Source organism: Sphaerodactylus townsendi, linkage group LG14 (assembly GCF_021028975.2).
Source record: "Sphaerodactylus townsendi isolate TG3544 linkage group LG14, MPM_Stown_v2.3, whole genome shotgun sequence".
NCBI lineage: Eukaryota > Metazoa > Chordata > Lepidosauria > Squamata > Sphaerodactylidae > Sphaerodactylus > Sphaerodactylus townsendi.
The window spans coordinates 21,099,585-21,124,538 of record NC_059438.1 but is presented as its reverse complement, the minus strand read 5'-3'; the positions used below and the strand labels follow the sequence as shown (position 1 = coordinate 21,124,538).

The following is a 24,954-nucleotide window of genomic DNA, read 5'->3' as shown; positions in this document are numbered from 1 at the left end:
TAAATAGCAGCTTCGGAGATAACACTCTGTTTGCTGCCTATCCTGGGCAACGGGTTGACCAGGTGCAAAACGGGGTTAGTTAAACTAGTTGGATCGCTACCCTCCAGGAGGGGCTGGGAGATCTCCTGGAATTACAACTGGTCTCCAGACGACAGAGAACAATTATCCTGGGGAAAATGCCTGTTTCGAAGGGCGGAGTCTATGGAGATATATCCTGTTAAGGTCCCTTTCCTGCCAAACTCCACTCTCCCCAAACTTCATTTCCAAACCTCCAGTAATTTGTCAACTCAGAATTGGTAACCATCCTGTCTCCGGCCAGTCGCCAGCCTCATGTTGGCAACCCAGCTGATCTAGCAGAGCACCTCTTACATTGTCTCCATCAGTGTTTCTCTGTGCCAAGATTCCGGCCCTCTGAGAGCTTTTAATACCAGCATGCACTTTGCCGCTCATCTGATTGAAAATCATTATGGCTCAGAGATTGCCTGATGAGTTAACATTGCTTGGCCTCCAGAAGAGCAGCAGAACAGTGAGGTCACTCAATAAAGAAGGGTATTTTTCCATAGCTCTGACACTTGGGTTGTTCCTTATTACATGTACCTTCTGGTGATGTTTGTGTTACTTATCTCACCCTGCTACCCACAACTCTGGCTTTGTTACTGGCGAGATTATACTTCAGCCACTCTCCTTTTGTTGCATGAATTCCCAACCATGTACTTGCGCCTCAGTGGGATTAGATGCCAATGTATGAGAAAGGTGAATCCTAGGTCTGGAAAGATGCAAGGTCACACTTTTAAAGGGAGGTATATTCTTTTTCCAGATGTTCGTTCAACAACTGGGATGTCAGGCTTTTTGTTTTGCAGTCCTAGCCAATACCACATCTTCTTCAGGATCGCTGCACAGCAGTGAACACAAACAAAATATCTGAGTAGAGTTTCTTCATTTACTTGTTTAACATTTCTCATTGACTGTTATTACAAGAGTTGGTATTTGTCAGACGAGTTTAATACCATGCTACTGTTCAGGGAAGTAAAACAGAATATGCTCTGAATGTTCCCACTGCTCAGTAAGATAGAGACCCCTGCATGACGACAGAGAAAGCTGTTGCCCTTCAGAGTGAACTACTGAGAGGCTGAGAGGAGTTTTATATCCACACGGTAAATTCAGGATCTCTGCTGCACCTCAAAGAATAGGAGAAAGATTGTCCCCATCCTCCTAATGATATGGTGATACTACAGAAAGGGATTGTTCTGCTGCATTTGTACAGGCTCAGAAGCAGACCAGAATTATGACTTTTGCAACACACAAAGCACCTCTTAACCTCAGTCTTCCCCTCTTCACTTAAATCTGCTTACTTCAGCAGTCTTGAAACCCTTGCAAATCGTTGTAATCTCAGGTTCAGGCAGTCTGCATGGGATGCTTACACAATTATGAATTATTACACTATTAAGTATCCAAATATTACATTTACAATATACATAACCCAGAAATGAAGCTAAAGAATTAAAAGCAACAGCATTCTGTTGAAATAGGCGAGGCTGAAATCAGAAAAGAAACTGAACAACTTCCTGTTTCTAATAAACAGTAGACATACATCAGCTATCGAATTTTCCTTCAGTGGGTATGTGATACCATATTCTGAAGGTATACCATATGTATTGTGGAGATGACTGGGTGAAGTTTTGCTATCTTACTACAGCATACTCTTCTTTCCAGGAAGCACGTAAACTTAAGATATAGGAAAAAAAGACCGCCATCATAGTAGTGATAGTTGAATACAGTACTCCTCCAAACACCTTTTGTCACAGGGAACAGCATGAACTAGTAGTGGACACCATGAAGGACTCATCCAATAATTTAAAGAGACAAAGTCTATTTTCTCATTTATAACTTCCCTAAAACACATCAACACCCAAAATTTCCTCTTTGTTTGCTTTATTTAGGTTTCCATGCTTGGGCTTAAAGCAACAATATAAAGCTGCCTTACACTAAATTAGACCATTCATCCATATCAAGGTCAGTATCAGTATCAGACCAACAGCTGCTCTCTGAGGTTCCAAGCAGTGGTCTTTCACATCATCTATGACCTGATCATTTTACTTGGAGATGGCGGGGATTGAACCTGGGGCCTTCTGCATGCCAAACAGATGCTCTACCACTGACCCCCAATAATATGGTTCAGAATCTTTATTTATACATTTACCAGATACAGTCTTAAGATGCCAAAATTACACAGTAAATACTGAACAGTATCTGAACAGATACTGACCAGTCTCTACTGTGTAATTTTGAGAGCTTGACAAAATTATGCTGTTTCATAATCCAATTGCTACACCCCCCAAAAATGTTTGCTTTACTTCCCAGCTACAGTTCTCCGCGGTAAAGCATTACATACATCTCTTGTAACTATATGAATTCAGCAGAAAGGCCGTGAAGTGATAACCAAGTTTCATCACACATAAAGTTCTATGCCTTTTCATAACCAGCAGGAAAAGGATCCCAAACTCTACAGCCAGCCTATGAACTTTGAACCCAGGTAATCCCAACCTGAACCCAGGTAATCCCAACAGGAGCTGAATAAGCATTCCCCAAATTTGCTTCTTGTCTAGGATTGTAAGGACAGGAAGTTACCTAAACACCTGGTAGCTTCAAGGCAAAGCGGTTGGGCTGTGTGGGGTGGGGCCCAAAGTGTGTATACTTGGTTTGAAGGTTCTTCAAGCTCGGTTACATTTTACCCTACCAGATCAAGCAAAGAATTCACACCATTTATTTAACAAGCTATTTAACAGTCTTTGTTTATATCAGCACACCTTCTGACAATACCAGATCAGACATCCTTTCATCATGTTGTAGTTTATAATGCCTCAAGGGTACACATTAGTGGTTAAAAAAAATTTTTTTGCCTACTGAAAGTTGCAAGCTGGATGAATTCTCTAACCTCCAATCTGGGCTGACCAAGCTCTTTCTCTCAGTTTGGCTACATGACCTTGCTCCTTCCCTGTTGGTAACAGAGGGTAGAACTCACAATAACAGGTTAAGCACAGGTGGAAAGGTACCAGCTGAATATTAGGAAATTTTTACAGTGAGAATAGTTTCAACAGTGGCTTTGGCTGCCTACGGAAGTGGCGAGCTCCCCTTCACTGGCTGTCTTCAAATAGTGGCTGGATGAACACTGGTCAGGGATGCTTTAGGCCCGTGGTGGCGAACCTTTGGCACCCCAGATGTTATGGACTACAATTCCCATCTGCCCCCAATTGGTCATGCTGGCAGGGGCTGATGGGAATTGTAGTCCATAACATCTGAAGTGCCAAAGGTTCGCCACCACTGCTTTAGGCTGATCCTGCTTTAAGCAGGGGGTTGGACTAAATGGTCTGTATGGCTGCTTCCAACTCTATGATTCCATTTCCAGTCTTTTTATTGGGGGGGCAGGATAAAAAGACCTTAATACCAGCAGTTAGCACTGGGAGGCACATGTAGAGGTAAAATTCAATTTACAGAAGAAATTGTCATCGCTGTTACAGATGCAGAAATAAAAGCAGCTGTCCATGTTTTTCCCTGTTCCCAATCACGGATCATCCCCCCCCCCCTTTTTTCGTTAAGGCATTTTGTTTTCCTGTGGCTATTAACCCTGTTCTTGCTAAGGCCGATGCAACATCCAACTCAAAACTTGGTAGGATGGGAGGACCTCCATCACAACCATCTGCAATATTTCAGGCGCTTGAAAAACTTTCCCCATCGACTTGAAGGGAGAGCTATTTTTACCCATCCCTCTGTTTCCAAGGCAGCAATCCAAAGCAAACTTGGGGCATGCCATGGATATTGCTGGGGCTTCTCAAAGTAAAGCTGTACAAACACACCAAGATATGGATGCTCGCCTGAGCTTTGCAGCTCAAATGAGGTTGCTATCATTAATGCGCTTGCCATGAAGCAGCAACACCAACGGACATCAGCTGTGTTTCCCCCAAAATGGCTGCCTTTTCAAACCGGTAGCAATCCTCTAGATGTCTCATAGATGGAAGCACCGGATTTGTGCAAAGAATCCACCAGATATGAAGACTTAGGGTCACGTTGGAAGGAAGAAAGCAGATGGAAGTTTCAGGGGCTTTAGAAACAACTGTTTGTTTCCAGCTCTTAGGGTTGCTCAGACATTCTTTGCTCACTAACACTGAGCCGGTATGGACCGCTGCCACTTCTGGGCAGCAGGCAGAGCTGGCTTGATTAAGAAACCCCGCTATTGGAGGTTTTCCCTCCATTAAAAACGACAGATCTATTTCTTGTGGTTCCTCAGCAGCACTTGGAACTAAACACGGAGCATCAACTCAAGTGCCTAACACAGCTTGAGAACAGCTCCATTTAAGTTTAGAATATGTACGCCGGCCACCATGAGGCTGTGGAGACTGCTTAGCTCACACTTAAGTTCTACATCTTGCTGCCCATTTCAAAAACCTTCAACCCCCTGCCCACCCCGTTTCCTCTGTTGCTCCCAGAAAATCAGCCTTAGAAGGGAAAGTGCACTTGTCCAAATGGCTAAGCATTTTGTAAATATGGCACTATTCGTCCTACTGAAGTGCGTCTTCCAGTGGTATGTGACGGCTGCAGCAAAAATACAAAGCAGACAGTATTTTAGGCCAAGCCATGGGAAGGAACACACTGATGTAGTCAGCAATGTCCCTGGCTTGTTAGAGCTTATTTCCAAACAAAATCCCTTGATGGGCAAAACTCTGTAAACAATTTAAGATGCCAAGTTCTATACAGACCCAACACTTGAGCACCAAGATAAAATAAATTAGTATGAATGCACCGCATCTGAAGAGCTCAGTGCTGAGAAACAGGTCCGTAAAGTAGTACATGTTCCAAACTGCGTAATTTTTATGCATAGTCTTTCATCTAAGTCCGTAAAATAGACTGAAAAAAATACTTTGCCATTTAGCATCACTGTCTAGTTTGCACAGAACATGCATCTTGGTTATGATGATTTCAGGGGGAGGAATGATATCCTTTTTTCCCCAATATCTGGAGCAAATTCTTCAACAATTAATGTAGATTTAAAGCCTTTAATAAATGGGGAAAAAGTAGCTCCTCACACCTGTGGAGGTTTTAAGAGCTGCAAATGGTTTGCTCAACCATGTGTCCCCAAGACAGGTATTCAGAGTAGGAAACTCTCTAATTAGAGACTGAATATCCAACAATTTAAACTATTAGGAAAATGTCATGGTTTTATTGTATAATGTAGCACTGAAACATCTGAACAAAAAAAAAACCAGTATCTGAGCTGCATTCAGGCTGCTGTTCTTTTCTCTCCTTTCTTTGTTTCTTTGGGTTATTTAGAGAAACTTGTCAGTATAGAACCACAACCTTTTTTTGCGTTATGGATGCTTCCCGAGGCATGCTGGTAAGACACACATTTCCCTTGTCAAATGCAGCTAAGTCTAAACTTCCAAACATCATGCACAAGGAACTCTTCTAGTGACACAACATAAAACTCTTCAGAGGGCAGGTCGCAGAGATCTCGCTCACTCGTCCACGCGCTGCTGTGTTGCAGGTTTGTGTATGATATTTGGAATGTTCCATAAGTGTGATTAATATCTGTAAGGAGGAGAAAAGAAAAATGACAGGTGCCTCGGGGATGCCGTCTCAACCAAAGTTGTGCAATGCTAGCCTGAACATGTCATTGGTGCAAACCCAAGCATCATTGAAGTTCTTTAATAAAAATATCTGGTGAAATCCCATAATAGGATCTTCATCAGCCTGTGAAGAGAAAGAAAAGAGTTTTAGAACCTCTGTGCCCAGTAGATAAATTCCAGAAAGGAAATTTCCTGCCAACATACATCCTTTATCAAGAACAATTGATGTTCTGACATGCTTTTACAATCCCGATGCAGAATTACTGGACAGACCTGAGAGTACTAGAGCAGTGATAATTATTTAGTGGCTTGGGAACCACATGCAACTCTTCTGCGCTCTGTTCTAAATGGCACCTGCCCCATGTTCCAAGAAAGTGGTAACATCATTAGAAATCGGAATAACTTTATCATAACTATGGACCCAAGAAACAAATGTCTTATTTTTAAAACACAACTTGTTCATGACAACTATATCAAGATTGTGCAGACACAGGGTTTTGTGTCTTAAGCTGGGATGGAACACACCAGTGTTGAATGCCAGTGCATCAAAAAACACTCCTAGCAGGTGGGAAAAATATCTGCAGATGATCAGAGGCAATCTGGTAATTAAAGGGGCTATATTACATGCCACTGTTTCTCCATGTTGGGGTGGTGTACAGGGCATACTGTCGTCACACTGCTCTTCTGGTTGATAAAAATTGTATTTTTTCCCCAGTCTCAACATCAAAGTTCAAAACATACACAATTATAGAAATTCACCAAATTATATTTTTTATTTCATATAGATTTCCAGTTTCTTCTACACCAAATATTAACACTTAAACCCTACACTTTCAGCACTAGGCCTTTAAGCATCAAAATGAAATTAAGTTTTATCATCATTAATAAAAAATCACTTTTCTCTATAGGACCTTAATGAACAATCCTGAACCATCAAAACCATTAGTCAATATTTTTTCCGGTTTTATCTAAATATTCTATCAAGGGGTTCCAGTCAGTGTATGAGAATTGTAAATGGGGCTCTCCATCATCTGTGTAACAAATTCAACTACATTACAGAATGTCTCTGTTTAGGGAAGACAGCAAGTTACAATGTTTGTTGATCTGGGACAAGCCATCTGATGAAGCAGTATTGGGTTTGGCCAATGGTAATTAGTTCCAAACAGACTTAAGTTTTGCTGTCATTTGCAGAAGTCAGCTAAACTTCCTCCCAATGCTGATGAATTACAAAATAAGAATCTTCTATTCCCACAAGCCACATTTGTAGCCTTGTTGAAACAAATCTACTCACAGACAAAGAGAACAAGCCATATAAGGTACAAAAGGATAAAAGGCTCTGGAAACTAAAATTCATCCAAGTATTTGAGGGAGGTGGGGGGATGTGTGTTTCTGCTAGAACAGGCTCAACAATTTTGGGGGGGCTGAGAAAGGACATCAAGAACATAAGCCGAACATCCTTTCTGACTACATTACAACAAAATTTGCCTCAACCAATCTAAAGATAACACTTTTACTTGAAGACACACCAAGGCAAAAGAGAAGAAAAGAATTACTACCATCTTCATTCTAGAAAAAAGAAGAAACAAATATACTGTCCTACAATTCAACTTCCATAGTTGTTCCTCATGCAATAAAAATATATATAGTTGATAAATTAATCTCGCAAGCCTAGTGTCTGGACACACTATGTCTATGAAAAGAACAGAAGGCAAACTATGATCAGATCTTCAGAAGGCTTTTGGATTACCTTCACAGTCAAACATGATTTTACCCTGGACTGGAGAGTTTCTGCTCTGGCTCCAAGGAATCTGAATCTCTCAAGGCAAATACAGACCCAGACATAACTTCTTAACATACAAACCTGTCACATTCCTTTCTATCACCATAGAATGTGTATGTCACCATACACATATATTTATTTACATTATTTATATACCACTTTGGTTCCTGATGGGGATCCAAAGGGGCTTACATTGTCCTCCTCTCCTCCATTAGTCTTTGCAACAAACCTGTGAGGTAGGCTACCTGCTGAGAGCACATGACTAACCCAATGAGCTTCCATGGCGGAGTGCAGAGTTAGAAGAAGAGTTTGAATTTATACCCCACCTTTCTCTTCTGTAAGGAGACTCAAGGTGGCTTACAAGCTCCTTTCCCTTCCTCTCCCCACAACAGGCACTTTGTGAGGCAGATGGGGCTGAGAGAGCTCTGAAGAACTGTGACCAGCCCAAGGTCACCCAGCAGGAATGTAGGAGTGCAGAAGCAAATCTGGCTCACCAGATAAGCCTCTGCCACTCAGGTGGAGGAGTGGGGAATCAAACCTGGTTCTCCAGATTTGAGTCCACCTTCTCTTAAACACTACACCATGCTGTCTGTAATGAGGTTCCCAGATCCAAGTCTGAGACTAACCATTACACCAAACTGTCACATAAATGGACATATATTGTGTGGAATCCCTCTCTGTTCAGACAATGGAACAAATTAGAATGCTGTAAGAAGTACAGACACATGGAAGAGGCAATACAGTAGTAATTCCTGAAAAGTAAAGCCCTTACACACAAGCAAGGATTTCATACAACCGCACAACTTCAGTTCCTCTCCCAGCCTGTTAGCAACCACATCAAGGTGCAGGGAGCCACTGGTTCATGCTGTATATTCCAAGAGGTCTTTTTATGCAAAGTCTCTGGCTTAACCTACTCATTCTCGTAGCCAGATGACGTAAAGGCCCAGGTTGGTAAAAATGGATTTGCTTACATTCACATCTTGTTTGCTGGGCATGCCTTTCTGTTACCTCCCTGGTGCTGTTAAAACTTAAATGGTAAGCTTCTTGAAGCAGGGAGTTATCTTACAACTTGAAATACTCCATGCACATGCAGACCATGGTTTGTATCTAACCTACCTTTGGCTCAGTATGATCCCTGAACTAACAGAAAAATTGCAGACACGTTTACTATACACAAAACTAGCTGAAGATCAAAAGGTTTCAAGCACAGAGAACACAAATGCTCACTGTGCACAGAACCTCTCAGATTCTCAGCAACACAATGCCACCTGCTTGCTTCAAAAGCCACAACCTTGCTTATGTAACACACAAGCCATGGCCATGCTGTTCAGACTGCAGGACCAACCACGGTGACAGCAGCAAGCGGAGTGCTTCTTACTGAGTGAGGACTGCGAAGATCAGAGGTAGGAGGTGGACGAAGCTAAACATTGTGGAGGGCTAGCCTGAAGACGTCATTGGTGCACACCCAGGCACATTGTAGGCTTTTCAACAAAAAGGTCTGATGGAAGCCTAAAATTTGGTCATCATCTGCCTGAGCAGAACAGGAGAGAAACCATTACTGAACATATATGATCAGAAGCCACAGGGCACCACGGCTGTGGCTGGATTCTGTTAAGAGAGAGTTCCAGTGCGTATATGCAAAGGACAGACACTTCTGCATATATCCTTGGCAACAGACACCTATAGGGAGACATTAGGAACAAGCCATAGGGTAATACTACAGCATTTTGTTCATTATTGCTCCTATCAGTTATTGTCTAGATGCAAGATCTGTTTTTTACTGTGTTAATGGTTTTATTAGAGGTTTTGTAATGGGGTGGATCTCATGTTATTTTTGTATTCGTGATAACAGTTCAGTTTGTATTCGTGACAACAACAGTATTCAGTTTGTATTCGTGACAACAACAGTTCACAAATAAATCACCTGAGGCCAAGCCACGCTCAAATTCCCATTCTCCTCTCAACTGGGATTTGGCTCTTCCCACACCCGCCAACCTACATGACCCGAAAACACTTGCACAGCCAGAACAATGTGCCCCAACATTCACATGGGGGTTCCAAACAGCGACTCACAGGATTCAGAGGTGGAAGAAACATTTACCTTAAGCTGTCCAACTACCATACTGAGTATACAGCTGTCAGGTGTGGGCTGATGGTCTTGTGCTGTGATGCTGTGCTGTATTTTCTGAAAAGGAAGGCTCTGTAATAGGGGAAGAGGGGAAGATAAGACTGAGTAATAGAGAAGCACCATTTCTAATTATTTATTTGCAGTTTGAAAGCTAGAGTTTTCCTACCTGCAAGCTGCAAGTTTTCCTACCTAGATTTGGTTATTAGGAGCCCCAGAGTCGCTCAGACAGGAATCAGTACTTTTAAAAGTAGATTTCTTGTTTTATTGATGACAAGCAGAGGAATAGAGGATAGCTCTATTGTCTGAACTGGTCAGACTCTTACAAACAACAGACTATAAGTTCCCAGGAAAAATACGTCAGACCCACCCTCCCCCTACACACTACCGAAGTGAGTCGACACACACACATCAGTTCCCAGAGGGCTGGAGATGAAGGAGGGAACACAAACAGGAAAAGGGCAGAGGGCAGTCACACAGACATGCACATTCCAGACGCAGGTAACGTTTTTGACTTGATAATTCTCTTTGCCAGGCTCCGAGGCTGAAAGCGCAGGAAGCCCCCAGGAACAAGAAACATAGCAGGACCTGAGCTAACATAGAGACTAACATTTTAAAAACAACAACAAAAATGTTTAGCTGCTCAAGGTAAAAAGTAATACTATTCAACTACAGGAATGTAAGCACAGGTTAAATGCTGGGATGCATGATGTCCAGTGATGCACACTATGAATCACAATGGTGCAGATGGTGCAGACAAGACATGGTGCAGACAAGACATCAGATTACTAAGAGCATTTGTACCAGACATTCGGCTGATGAACTGTGTGCTGGGTTTCACCATGTACCACTATTAGAGCCATTGGACTCAACTGGGCTTAGGAGCTTTGACATTGCTGGATTGAGGCTTAAATACATAGCAGCAGCAACTGACTTTGGAAAGCATGATGTGACATGGAAATTTAAGTCCCTAAAATCCATCTGACATGACCTGGATTGACCAGACTAGCCTGACCTCATCAGATCTTGGATGCTAAACAAGGTTAGTCCTGGTTAGTACTTGGATGGGAGTCCAGGTCTGCTATGCAGAAACAGGGAATGGCAAATCAGCTCTGTCTTTTGTTTTGAAAATCCTATAGAGTTGCCATAAGTCATCTGTGACTAGACCACACTTTCCACCACCCAAATCCATCAACTGCTGACTTATCTTTTGTTTAAACCAGCACAGAAACATAGAGCTGAAAGAGATCTCAAGAGTCATCTAGTCAACCACAATGCTGGAAATTCACAATTACCCCCTATTCCCGTGGTGGCAAACCTATGGCACTCCAGATGTTCATGGATTACAATTCCCATCAGCCAATTGGCCATGCTGGCAGGAACTGATGGGAATTGTAGCCCATGAACATCTGGAGTGCCATAGGTTCGCCACCACAGCCTATTCTGACTATGACTGTTTCCTTCCTGCTGCCCCAACCCCAGCATGTGCAAAGAATGCGGACTGTGAATTCAGAACTGTGAAATACCATCCCGGTACACTGCCCTTCCCAGCTACAATACAGATAGAAACAGGTGTACATCCCATTGATTTAAATGGGACTGTTCTCTTAGTAAACATGGTTAGGATTGCTAGACGTTGTCTGAGCCATGGCAATTAGAAGCACAACCAATGCATCATACCTTGTAATGAATTTGCCCCCAACCACCTTCCCAGAAATACCAAAACTAAAACTAGAAACTCTTGCATGGAATCACAAGTTGTTTTAGGGTTGAACAGAAGCACAGTGTGAAGCTATTAATACTGCAGGTACTTACTGAAAGTTTTTCAACAATAGCTGCTTTGCCCTGAAATTGTTGTCCTTCCCACGTAAGGCATGAGGCGTCTATCTGTAATGATGAAAGACAGATGTGGTCATAGTCTGCTTTGGAAAAGAAGATGTCCTTCACAAAAAACAATCAGACTACAATCTGACAATCAGACTCCTGTCATCCACACACAGGAAAACCAGCTGAGAAGCAAGACTGAACCATGTTGGGAGGGGAGGGGAAAGAATCAAATATCTCAGGGATGGAATATCTCCTATGCAAGACAACTAGCCTGCTAAAGTCCTGTAAGTGTAATGCTCCCCCCACCCCTTTCTTCATCCCAGACTGGCTGGGATGAAAAAGTCCTTGCAATATTGAGGACATATGATAGTCCTGACACTGTGGTCACAAGGCAGGATGTGTGAAGCATTCTGTAAGTCCTGTAAGTGTAATGCTCCCCCCTTTCTTCATCCCAGACTGGCTGGGATGAAAAAGTCCTTGCAATATTGAGGACATATGATAGTCCTGGCACTGTGGTCACAAGGCAGGATGTGTGAAACATTCTGACGTGCAGAATGGAAGCCGGTAAGTCTCAGGTAAGTGGAAAGGCTGAAAATTCTGAAGTTCACCTGGTTTGCTGACAAAACAGTGTATGATGTTACCCCAGAGAAATTTAGGTGGGCTAAGCAGCAATAATGTCGTCTTGTTGATTGCTTTGGAAGACATTATTGCTACTTATCTCATCTAATTTTTCCTGGATAAACATCATAAAGCCACTTTACATTAATTATTGGCTTAGTTCTATCAACCCTATATGGGCAAGCTTGGAACAACTCATTACTGATGAAGACGTTTTGTCATATTTCAAGAACTTTCCTGTGCTCGCTGGCTGGTGTGCATATGTGCGCTTCTGTCTTCTTGTGTCATTTTTATGTATTCTGCATGTTATGCACTTCAGTCAGTTTTATGGGTTATTAGACACTATCAAATAAGAACATAAGAACTAGCCTGCTGGATCAGACCAGAGTCCATCTAATTCAGCACTCTGCTACTTGCAGTGGCCCACCAGGAGCACATATAGAGCACATATAGAGCACATCATTGCCTAATTTTGTTCTGAGCTGGTCTATTTGCTGTAACCCACAGTCTTGATGTAAAAGGTTTTCTTTTCTGTATATTTGGTGTTTTTCGCTACACCTCACCCCCACTTTTCTTTTGCATGGTATAAACCTTGCCAGGGTTAAAAAACGAGCGACTTCAATTTACACTGCAAATTTTAGTATTAAACATACTGGGGAAGAAGATACCAAGGGGGAAAAAAAACTAAGGAGGACTGGAAGTCTGTAACATTTTACCAATTTTTTAGTCAAATTTACCAAATTATTAGTCAACCACCAACCTGATTTCAGCACTCCAGTGGTTTCCCTAGTATAGCAATCACTGTTTTTTTTTAATTCAAGGCAGCTGTTGAGATTCTTCTTTCCCACAACATTTTTACAACACAGATGTCAATTGTCATTCAACACCAATGGAAAAAATAACCCAATTGTTCTAAGCAGCTGCAATTCACCTCAGCCTCGAGCTTCCAGATTTTTATTTTATTTACAATATCCACACCTGCTGGTACTTAAAGAATTCACTGATGCAGCATCAGAGTGGAATGTGGCCAGTAGTATCACTATGCTTAGCAATTCCCCACACATTTAAATCCTCTGCAGGGAGTTATTGCCAAGTTCAGGCAGAATCTCTGACACTGTCTCTATCTCTCTGAGCTTTGGGGTGCTCAAACGTGGGAGTCTGCGAAGGCACTTCCCTTTATTGAACACACAAATGTACAGCTCAGCTAGCAGAACCTCCTAGGGCAAAATATGACTACTGTAGGGCATTGTTTCTAAGCTTCTTGAAGAAGTGGGACTCACTTGTAAAACTGAATCCACCTTTTCAGGATGAACTATCAAAGCAGGGTCTCAGCTAAGACTGATGTGGGCCCTAGAGACAACAGAAGCAGATGAACTCCCGTGCCAGTTGCAGCTGGTTGAGCTCCTGTAGCCTGGCAGTGCCACAAGCGAGCGAGCGAGAGTGCGTGTTGGGGGGTTAGACTGGTCACTGGCAACTTGGATCAGGAGACAATGGCTGAAGGTCATGCTTCCTGTACTACCAATGGCTGAGAGCCATCTGAATCTTTGCAGAATGAGTGGTACCCACTGGTGAAAGGAGGGGAGGAGAAGACAATCAGGGCAACTCTGCTTCCTCTTTTGCCCAAGGGAGCTCAGGGGTCCCAAAGCTCAGGAGTTCGAGCCTCATGATGTACTTCTAAGCCACAAGCAAATGTGCAAAACCACAGCTCTGGGCCAAATAGTTAAAACTCTTCTCTGGGGAAAAACCTACAAAAGCCAGGTGCACTAGTCCTAAAAACCTATGCCTTTGCCTCTTACCCACCACTGAAAACACCCACACAGACAAACTGCAAATCTTTCTGCATTCTAATGCATGCATGTCGTTCTAAGCACATTCAGTTCCCTTGAACCTTTTGATTCTGAAGACACTCAAGTGTTGCTAACCTGATGGTCAGATGCACTACGCTTTTACCTAAAGATGCTCAACAGACAGAGGACCACTTTGACCCTTCTCTATGTTTGTTGCCAAATATAGCAACGCTACTTGCCCAGTCTCAAACAGGGACAGAAATCCCAAGGTGGTAGATGAGTAGAGGAAGAAGCAACACTGGTAAACTTTAAAATCTGAATTTGTTAGCTCAGGGGTTCCCAATATGGCAAAGCAAGGGATTCTGATTCGTTATTGGAGATTTGATTACTGGTGCAATATATTTTTTTAAAAAAATACTGCTTTGGCAGCAGCTGCCATCAGGATCTTTACTGTGCACAAGAGCACAAGGATCTTTACTGTGCGGATGAAAGTAAGCTGCAGCAGCCATTTTGTGGATGTGTTCACTATACTGTCAGAATCCCAAAGGTGTCTGCAGACTCACAAAGGTTGGAAACCCTGTGTTAGCTCTTTCCCTTAGTCTAAGTACTGCAGAGACGTCACTCCTTTATTTCAAAATCCACTGGCCATAGGAGGACAGAAATTCTTTCTGTAATGATCCCCAAGAGTATTTAGATTTCTATGGAAAGACAGCCAAAACCTGTTTCGGAAAACAGACCATTTGGTATGACCCCATTTTCTAAAATGTGTTCCATCCTATATTCTTCACATCACCATTGCTGTAATACAACATACAAGGATTCTTACATCCCGGCAGCAACCAATATATGTAGAATTAGCTGCGGAATTTCAACATCTCAACTTTCACCTTTTAAAAGGAAAATTCTAATTCCTACGAATGAGACAATATGTGCCAAGATACCCATCTGCTTTTTTTGGCAGCGGGTTTCTCCTGCTGCCGCCCTGCAAAAAAAAATTGAGTGGAATAGTTCCCACATACTTGAATACTACGAGCTATCTGGATACCTTCCAATCAGAATAAAGATACCTTTGGATCCTACTCCAAGGATTCTAACCAGTTCCACAAAGACCCCATGGGGAAAATGAAAGCTCAGCTGTTCCCTTGCTGATGCTGTTTCTTTACAAGAAAAACTTATGTAGAAGTCCTGCAGATGTCAGAGGGCATACTCAATCTTTCCCATACTTCACCATTAGAGGTAACAGGCCAATAGACAGAATGGAGGTAATTCTAAAACAAAGCACTGCTGGGGGTGGGGGGTCGGGTTATTGATCTGTTTATTTGCGCTCTCTACCAAGGAAACATAGAGATCCTGGTTTGTTTGTTTTTAAGCAGCAACTCAGTGAGCAACCATTAAAAAACCACCAAAGGAATCCCATCCATGGAACTACTTACATATATTGCTCCTAATTGAGTCCTGTCTGTATCGAATAACTGGTAGTAATGCTGTACAAAGCTAGAACCAATCTGCTCCCAAATGGGCTTGTCTCCCATTCTGAATCCTCAGCTGGAGCCAGCAACTGAAATAAAAGAAACAGCCATGAAAACGGACAGATTAGACAACGGGGCCACGTGACAACAGGGCATAATGGAATGGGCTTTTGTCAGAACTGTCCAGTTTTCCAGTCAGCTATAACTCTTTTCCCCTGCAGGGGATATGAGCACCAGAAGCTGCAGAGAACTCTCTTCAGGTTGCATCGATGCCCCAAAGCCACCCGACTGCAGCTTGTTCACAAAATCAGAACTTAGGTGCTCCTTATGCCATGACGCTGAAAGAAAGTGACACTTCTGCTCTGCATTTTAAGCCATGCTCCAGCTCCCAGAAGCAAAACTCAAAATCTAGAGCTGAATCATTCTGGATACAAAGCAGACGACCTGCCCCCCACCCGCTTATTCAGTTATAACAAAACAGTAATGCAATTTACCACTCATCCAATATGAACAATAAATGTCCTCAGTTGAACAGATGTGGCTGCCTCCTTTGGCTGCCTACCTGAACATCCTTGCCGGTGCAATATTATGTGAGGTGCTTGCAGTGGCCAAAGATAAATGTCATCTCCAGAGCCAGGACAGATTACCAATACTGGCCCATGTCATGAAGACACCACACTGTGCTCACAGCTTATCTTTTGCCAGTGAAAGACCACATAACCTTAAGGACAAAAAGGAGAAGAAAGCAGGAGTGTCCAAACAACTGCCCGAAGCTGAATTAGCCCTGTTTCTCAGAAAAACAATAAATAGGAATGGTGTGTGTGTGTGTGGGAAATAAGGAGGAGAAGGAGGTCAACTACAGTTGCTACGTTTACAAGACTTGACCAGAATCCATTGAATTCATTGATGGACTCAAACAAGTGCATGGTTTTTCTTTGGTGTACAAGTAGAATTGGAAAGGAGTTCACAATGAAACTAAGCCTAAATAAACGCAACTTAACTGAACGCACTTTTCATGTTTGCTCTTCCTTCCATTTTCCCCATCGTGCTGCTGCTTCCCTTGAATTTTGGATTGTAAGATTCTTGAGGCAGGGACCCTATTGGCACAGTTGGAATTTTGCAAGGCAATCTGACCACCGAGAGGTCTGCAAAGCAGTCTGACCACTGCTATATAAATACATGAAATTAAAACTAAAATTAAATCCCCCCCCCCAAAGAGTGTTTCAAAAAGACATGGATATTATCATGCATGCTCTATAAATGCACCACAGCTATATTTGCAACAAGCAGCGGGAGAAAAGTGGAAGGCGAGGCGGTTGACCATCTCAGAACACATGCAGAGGGCACTGAGCTGAGGTGTGGTGACAATAAATACTTCTCAGCTGTAGCAGGAACAATGCAGAGAACTGAGACTGCTGAAAGCAAACTCTGGGTAACCAGCTAATCTGCCATAACGCGAGTACACACAGCTTGACTTGCACGGCCATTTTTAATCTGGGATTAATGTGACCATAGAAACATAGTCCGTTCAGAAGGCTGAAAAGGTCTGAGAGTTTCACATGGATGAATGTTCTCTCCCATGCTGCACAAAATGATGACAGAAAACTAGAAATGTGACTAACCAACTGGCTCAGCTTTTTCCAGTCCTGTCGCAGATTTCCTTACGCTTTCAATGCTTAATGTTTGGGACATGAAAAAAAATATGGGATGCATCAGTCAAAATTGGCATGCATAAACAAGCTGAACAGACTATAAACATGATTCTGGATCCATGCAAACTGTCCTAGGTAAACCTTTGGCAGGGAGGAACCGATAAGTAAAGCACACACAACACCAGTTTCTTACACACAACCTGCGGACTCAATGACTGTTCAACCCGAGTTATGAACACATACAGGTGGAGATGCTGAGGATTGAACATGGGCCCTTCTGCATGCCAAGCAGATGCTGTACCACTGAGCCACAGCTCAGGAAATACCTTCACAGTCTCTCCTGGCCCACTGAACAAAGCCGTGAACATCTAAAGCCCATTCCTCACAACTCTAAAGAGTCTGCCATAGCAACCTTTTCCCTCTGCATTTTCTTCTAGCAAGTTTTAGCATTTTCTTCTAGCAAGTACCTTATACTGCACATCAAAATACTGAAGGTGCGGAGTGGAATGTCTCCCTGGGTCAATTTCACTTATGCTAACAAAAGCAATAAAGAAAGTATAATGCTCATAGTTCACCTGGATCTCATAGCTTCCAAAACCCTAATTAAAAAAAATTATAAAGGTTTTTGAAACAGCAGCAGCAACAGAATGGGCCAAGGGAACAAATTTGTATTAACCTTTTTGTATTAACCTTTTTGGGGTGTTGTTTATGATTAAGCATATATATATCACTATGTCTACAGTTGAACAACTATATAAAGCAACACTACATCAATGTGGGCCAGAACTGAGCATAGACAACAGTGTTCCATTCTGGGGAGGAAAAGTCCAGTTCTAAAGTTGCTGTCTGTGACAAAGTCAGTCATACTAAAATCCCAGTTTGAAAAAGATAAAATTCTCCACCGAAAGACACATACTAATGCCAAGACAATCCCCATAAGCAAAACTCTGGTTCCAGAATATGAGGATGAAAATCAAAAGGGAATTTTTGGTTCCAGAATTTGAGAATGAAAACTGAAAAAGTTAGACTTCCTCAGTTTCTTCTCTTACCTAGATGGACAGCAGCACAATAAAGCAAGGTGGTTTGTCAAGGAGCTGGCATGTCTTTGTTTCTAGTTTACAACTTTTGTAATGACACCCATTATACACCTATCTTCTAATGTAAATACTCACAGGTGTTTCCATCTCCCTACAGTTCTTTACACATTTATTTACTTGCTTCGTTTATCCTTCTCTCCTCCAATATTATCCTCACTATAACCCTTTGTGGTATAACCCTTTGTGGTATATTACATACATAGCCTTTATTGGCATATATCTGTGGTAGATTAATCTGACATGCCCAAGGTCATCTAGTAAGCTTCCATAGCTGAGTGGGGGTTCAAAGCTGGGTCTCCCAGATCCTTGTCCAATATTTTTAACATAGCCCAGTTCTTTGGTCTGACAATTTTTTGGGTACTTTTGGTATCTTGCATGAAAGAAGCATCACTTACAGGGTCTTAAAGCTAAGTCCTATAAACGCAACGGCACACCAGCAGGCAGCTCCCAACAGAAGTCCTGACGTGATTCATCGCCCTGGATTTTTGGAAGGGAGGATTCACAAATGGGGTGGGGAGATCAAGTGTCATGCCTAACACACCCCGTGCAACATTAAAAGGAAACACAGAAATGTCGGATGAAGCGAATATCGACTCATAGAAGCTTATATTGAAACAACCTCATATCCGTCTTTAAGGCACCCAAAGGCTCCAGTTTAATTCGGCTGCAAAAGACTCGACCCAGGCCTGTGAATGACAGGAGATTTTGGAGGATACTAATTCACAGGGTCGCCATGAGTCGGAAGCGACTTGAAGGAGCTTAACGCACACACACAAACTTGTGCAGTTATTATTTTTAAATCACCAGGGGAGGGGCCTGTGTGGGGAAGGGCGCTTCCGCTACCAGCCGCGCACGTGGTGGGGTGCACGGCTCGAACGCAGGCGGGAAACCCGATGGGCGTAACACGTTCAGACGTGAACACAGAGCGCGACACACACAGAGAGGCTTGCTCCAGCATAAGACCGCAAAGAAACTGTCCGCACGACCAGCCCGTGAAAAGCGGGGCGGAAAAGCACCAAACGGCCCACTCCCGGCTCCCGACACACCCACAGCCTCGCCCTTCCCCGCTCGCGGAGGCCTTTCGGGAGAAGGAGGGAGAGTGACAGCGCCCAGGAGCGTCCCCGCGGGCAAAGTCGAGCCCGCGACCTCCATGGAGCCGCGAGGCCCGCCCCGCTACTTCCGTCCACCCCTCCCGCGCCGCAGAGGCCCTCACCTCGCAGCTCCCACTCGGCTAATGGCGGCGGCGGCGGCGGCACCGAGCGCGGCCCGAACCGACTGAGCCCCTCTCTCCCTCACTCTTTCTGGCTCCCGCCTCTTCCGGGCCACGCCTTGGCCGCCGCGCGGCATGCTGGGAAAGGCAGTCCAGCCCGCTGCTTTCTCGAGCCCCTTCTGGAAAACGAATGTACTTCGCATCCCTTCATGCACCGCGAGGAAAAGCTTCAGGGCTCGACGACCGCAAAGCATTGTGGGGGATTGAAGGGCAGCTTCTCTCTCTCTTTTTGAAAACTGGTCATTCCTGAAGGAGGCGGGAAACAAAACCTGTTCCTTTTTGCGCACCCACTGATCGGCGATGGTCTGCCAGTGGAGGTTTGCCTTCACGCAACGAAACTCGGTTGCAAAGTGTTTTGAAAATGCATTATTCCGCCTGTTAGGAATCACTGTTAGGAATCACTGTTGCCCAGTATCTGTCATAGAAGACTGTTTGGTGGATTCCGCACAGCATATTTATAACGAGTTGCATTGCTGTACAGAATCCACTTTTGAGACTGGCGGAGTCTGAATTCTTGTACATCCATTCGATTCAACTTACCACAGTTCGGGATACACGTAGCAACTTCAGTTTAAAAGCTGCCTTAAAAAACTGAAGTTGCTGCATGTGCTGAACCCTGGTAGAGGCACTGAATTGAATTGAATGAGTTTACAAGACGTTTAGACTCCACTAATCTCAAAAAGGCTTATAAGATAAATAAACCTCACTGAAATGAAGAGGCTTAGAATGGAGTCATTCTGTATGGGTTGGTTGTGGTGATCTTGTTCCTAGCGTTTCGCCTGCATCTGTGGCTGGAGATGCATCCAGAGACAGAGTGTAATAGACTTCCCTCTGTGATACACCTCTGAAGATGCCAGCCACAGATGTAGGCGAAACGTTAGGAACAAGATCTACCAGACCACAGCCACACAGCCCGGAAAACCCACCACAACCAGTTGAATCCGGCCGTGAAAGCCTTCGACAATACATTCTGTATGGGGTTGCACTGTTTGAGGCACAGCCATTCTGAGATATGCAAATACGTTCTGTGTTAGGCACTATTCAACCAGATGTTTTCAAAGGCTGTGAACCTCAGTAGGTGAGAGTCCTTAGAGAATTGCTTCAGCTCAAACATGGTGGCCATGCAACTTCTAGGAAAACTGATTTATTATGGCCAGAGCCAGACTGACATACTGAAAGCCGTAAACTGTAAAGCTTAAGAGGCCTTGTAGATTTTTAAAATTGTAATTTCATAATTTTTAGTAATTTTTTCAGAGATCTTCATAATCTGAGGCCCAAATGTGTAGTTTAATATGCTTGTGCATAACTCCGGCTCTGGTTATGGCCCTTCAATAAACTCAGAGCCACTTCTATTTCATTAGTCAATTCTACTTACCTAACTACATAGTGTAGTGGTTCATATATCAGACTAGTATCTTGGAGATCATTTTTGAATCCCCATACTGATACGCTACTCAGTGAAGTAACTGTGAAACTGGAGCATCTGTGACAGCCCTCTGTCTACCCATTGCTAGAAAACTTCCAGTTAGGGAAAGTTCACTTACCCTTCTCAAAGTAATTGGCTCCTTTGACCAACCATGTTATCATTAGGAAGTTTTTCTTGCAATCTAACAGAAATCTGTCCTTTTGAAATGTACATCCACTAGATCTAGCCTTGCCCTCTGAAGAAGCAGACAAGAAATCTTTGCCCTTTCTATATAAAATGTAATAAAAGAATTTGAACAGTGCAATCATATTTCTCACCCACCCCGGTCCACCAGCCTTCCCTGGACTAAATACACCCAGTTTCTCACTAGAGAATGAGGTGGAACTATTATTTCTCATAAAGCATGGAATTCACTCTAGGTTCAGTTATACAGATACTTATAATTAAATTGCTATAGATGTGCAACTTGCTGATATCCATGAACACTTATAGAATCCCGCAGGAACAGATTTGGACATTGGGGAAGGAGTTCCACATTGTTTCTTCATCTTTGGTTCCCAAATTATGCAGGACATTTTTTAACACCAACAGCCCTTTCACAAATGTGACTTGAAGAAGAAGAGTTGGATTTATATCCCCCCCTTCTCTCCTGTAATGAGACTCAAAGGGGCTTACGAACTCCTTTTCCTTCCCCCCTCACAACAAACACCCCGTGAGGTAGGTGGGGCTGAGAGAGATCAGAAGAACTGTGACTAGCCCAAGGTCACCCAGCTGGCATGTGTTGGAGCGCACAGGCTAATCTGAATTCCCCAGATAAGCCTCCACAGCTCAAGTGGGATTGAGCAAGGAATCAAACCTGGTTCTGGTGGGTTTTCTGGGCTGTGTGGCCGTGGTCTGGTGGATTTTGTTCCTAACTTTTCTCCTGGTTCCTCCAGATTAGAATGCACCTTCTCTTAACCACTATACCACTGCTGCTCCTTGAAGATAATTTTGCACCTATCACCTTTGCATGCATGTTTGGAAACAACTTTTAAATGTTCTTAAGATTATGTTATGCACTTGATAACTTACCTAATTGCAAGATATATCAAATAAGCTTCCTAAGTAGCTGATGTGGTCTGCCTCAGTCTTCCTCATCTCAGAAGCCAACACTGCAACTCAAACCATGGTAACTATGTAAATCCATTAAGAGTATTTGTGCATGTATTTGTACACACTAATACCAACATGCCAAGAAATTGAAAAAGGTATTGTACTAATTCATCAGGTTATTCGGTATTCTCACAGTGGTTTCCATTTTACTTATATCACACATTTATTAACACACATTATCCTCCCAAAATTAAATACCAATGGAAGCGATGCAGTAGTTTTATGCAGTAATTTTTAGGTTCTTGAGAGAGATAGAAACCCAGCCCCTATGAAAGTCATTAAAATGTTCCTCTCCTCAGGCTTCGATTATAGCATTTCATAGGTCAGAGAACTGATTCGTGCACAGGTCTCAGATGCTATTACCACTGTTCCACATTATCCTGTTTGTGTGTATGTGTGTCAGTGTACCATCAAGTCATAGGATTTTCAAGACAAGAAATGTAGTTTGATATGGCCTGCCTCTGTATAGCTACCCTAGACTTCCTTGGAGGTCTCCCATCCAAGTCAGGGCACATAACCTTAGCATACTGCATTGTCTTCCTCTTGTGGTTTTTTTTTTTAAACCCTTGCTACTTAACTTCTGTACTTGACTAGTATCTTTACTTATGTTCCCAAATTTCCTATAGTGTATTATTGTTGTCATGAGAAGAAATGGGGCTGGGAATCATAGAATCATGGAGTTGGAAGAGACCCCAAGGGCCATCAAGTCCAACCCCTGCAATGCAGAAACAAATAATCAAAGCACTCCTGACAGATGGCCATCCAGCTTCTCTTTAAAAATCTCCAAAGGAGGAGACTCCACCACACTTCGAGGTCTGTCGAACAGCCCTTACTGTTAGGAAGTTTTTCCTGATGTTTCCTTCACCTTGAACCCATTACTCCTGGTCCTAGTCTCTGGAGCAGCAGAAAATAAGATTGCTCCCTCACCAACATGACATCCCTTCAAATATCTAAACATGACTATCATGTCACCTCTTAACCTTCTCTTTACCAAACATACCCAGTTTCCTAAGGCCGTTCAAGACGTGGGCAAAATATGACGCCGCCGCGAACGGAAAAAGAAGCTGCCAGGAGCGAGATGCTCGCACGGGCAGCGGCGGAGGGCGCAGTCGCGCCGCCGCTAAAACGCTTAAACCGGGCGCTAAGACGGGTGTATTCAGAAAACGCTTAAAACCACTCTTTTTCCCCATGTGACGATCGACGCCGACTTCAGCGTAACAGCCGCCACGGAGCTGTCGTCACAAATGGCGTCGGGCCTGCACGGCTTCGCAAGTGCGCAGGCGCAACGTCGCGAGACGCCGCTTCCGCAGCGCTTCCGTGCGAACCGTCACATTTCTGCGGGGCTGCGGACGCCCGCAGCTCCGCCTGTCTGTGTGAACGCTTTTTTTGGGATGCGTCGCAATTTGCGACGTCATCGCGTCGCTGCTTTTGGCCGTGCGGAAACGGCCTAAGTGTCTCCTTGTAGGCTTTACCATTTTGGTTGCCCTCCTCTGGACTTGTTCCAGCTTGTCAATATCCTTCTTGATTTGCAATGCCCAAAACTGTACACAACATTCCAGGTGAAAGAAATATTCCAGTTATAAGAGGTTCTTTAAGTTCTGTCAGTAACCTCTAATTGGTGAGAACATTAAACTGACACACAAGAATGAGTTCTGTGAAAATTCCCTTCTTATGACAGACCTGGTAAAAAAAATAGTCAGGTTGCACAATAATAATGTTAGGAGATAGCTATGATCAGTTCATAAAGATTGTGCAAAATCTGAACTTTTCAGGGGACTATGGTGGATTAAGTACAGCATACCGGTATTTATAGCGAATTTCATTCATTATAAATGAACTCATTTTCCCAGGAAACAAGTTCATTTATAACAACTTCAACTCATTATAAATATACTGTGTGGAAGCCACTTATAAGGAACTGCATAGGTCAGGGGTAGGGAACCTGCGGCTCTCCAGATGTTCAGGAACTACAATTCCCATCAGCCCCTACCAGCATGGCCAATTGGCCATGCTGACAGAGGCTGATGGGAATTGTAGTTCCTGAACATCTGGAGAGCCGCAGGTTCCCTACACCTGGCATAGGTTGTACAAATGAAGCTTATATGCATACGTATACTTATGGTATAGTGGTTAAGGGGCAATGGACTCTAATCTGGAGATCCAGGTTTGATTGCCCACTGCTCCACATGAAGCCTGCAGGGTGACATTGGGCCAGTCACTGTTCTCTCAGAACTCTCATCTAATGCAGAGGCAGGCAATGGCAAACTACCTCTGAATGTCTTTTGCCTTGAAAACCCTTCAGAGTCACCATAAACCAACTGTGACTTGACAGCACACATACAGTACTTCTTCTGCATACTTTATTTGCCCACAGAGAGAAGAGAAAGGATCAATGAAGATAGTTTCCCCAGCTTCCAAGATTTCAGCAAGCCTTTCAAGACTTATTTTGTATTCATAACAGCTAGAAACATGCTTTAAACATTTGATTCTCGGGGTGCTGATATTGACCCAACTATGTACAGGAAAATATGTATAATTTCCATTAATTGACATTAAAACATCAATAATATAAACCAGTGGTTCTCAACCTTCCTAATGCTGCGACCCTTTAATACAGTTCCTCATGTTGTGGTGACCCCCAACCATAAAATTATTGGTGTCTCAGTTCCTAAGACCATCAGAAATATGTGTTTTCTGATGGTCTTAGGCGACCCATGTGAAAGGGTTGTTCAACCCCCAAAGGGGTCGCGACCCACAGATTGAGAGCCGCTGATATAAACAATGTAGAGTTTGACAGCTAGCTGTAAATTATAAGAATGCAAGGCTGCCTGCCTAACTACTCTCAGAACTTACGCCTTTGTACTGTATGCGGGGACGGAGATCCTAAATTCTGTGAAGATGCTGTGTGGAATCACTGTTCACCAATATTGCAATCTGAATTTCCAGCATGAAAAGGGGGGAAGGGGGGATAGTTAAACCAGCCTGCCAATTAAACATGGGCAGCAAGTAGAGTAAGAAAATCAATTTTCATTCCAAAGGCAAAATTGATTACAATGCTACTGGATACTGTAGCAATTTCCACCAATTCACATGTGAGGTGGGGGAGAGAGATTAAAGTGATACTGTGAGT

The 24,954-nt window shown here is 43.3% G+C and overlaps 1 protein-coding gene across 2 annotated transcripts; it reads right to left on the bottom strand.

The window, feature by feature from the left end:
- Positions 1 to 5,193: 5,193 nt before the first annotated feature.
- NUTF2 (nuclear transport factor 2) lies at positions 5,194 to 19,358 on the bottom strand. Of its 2 annotated transcripts, XM_048515935.1 has the most exons (6): positions 19,190 to 19,358; positions 18,372 to 18,453; positions 15,192 to 15,316; positions 11,342 to 11,413; positions 9,503 to 9,601; positions 5,194 to 5,745 (listed from the first exon to the last, which is right to left on the bottom strand). In XM_048515935.1, the coding sequence occupies exons 3-6, from the start codon at positions 15,288 to 15,290 to the stop codon at positions 5,632 to 5,634; spliced, it is 384 nt and encodes a 127-aa protein (XP_048371892.1). In that variant the 5' UTR covers positions 15,291 to 15,316; positions 18,372 to 18,453; positions 19,190 to 19,358; the 3' UTR covers positions 5,194 to 5,631. The 2 variants fall into 2 exon arrangements, with proteins under 2 accessions (XP_048371892.1, XP_048371891.1); XM_048515934.1 differs by lacking the exon at positions 18,372 to 18,453 and having other exon boundaries at positions 19,190 to 19,352.
- Between the last annotated feature and the right edge of the window lie 5,596 nt (positions 19,359 to 24,954).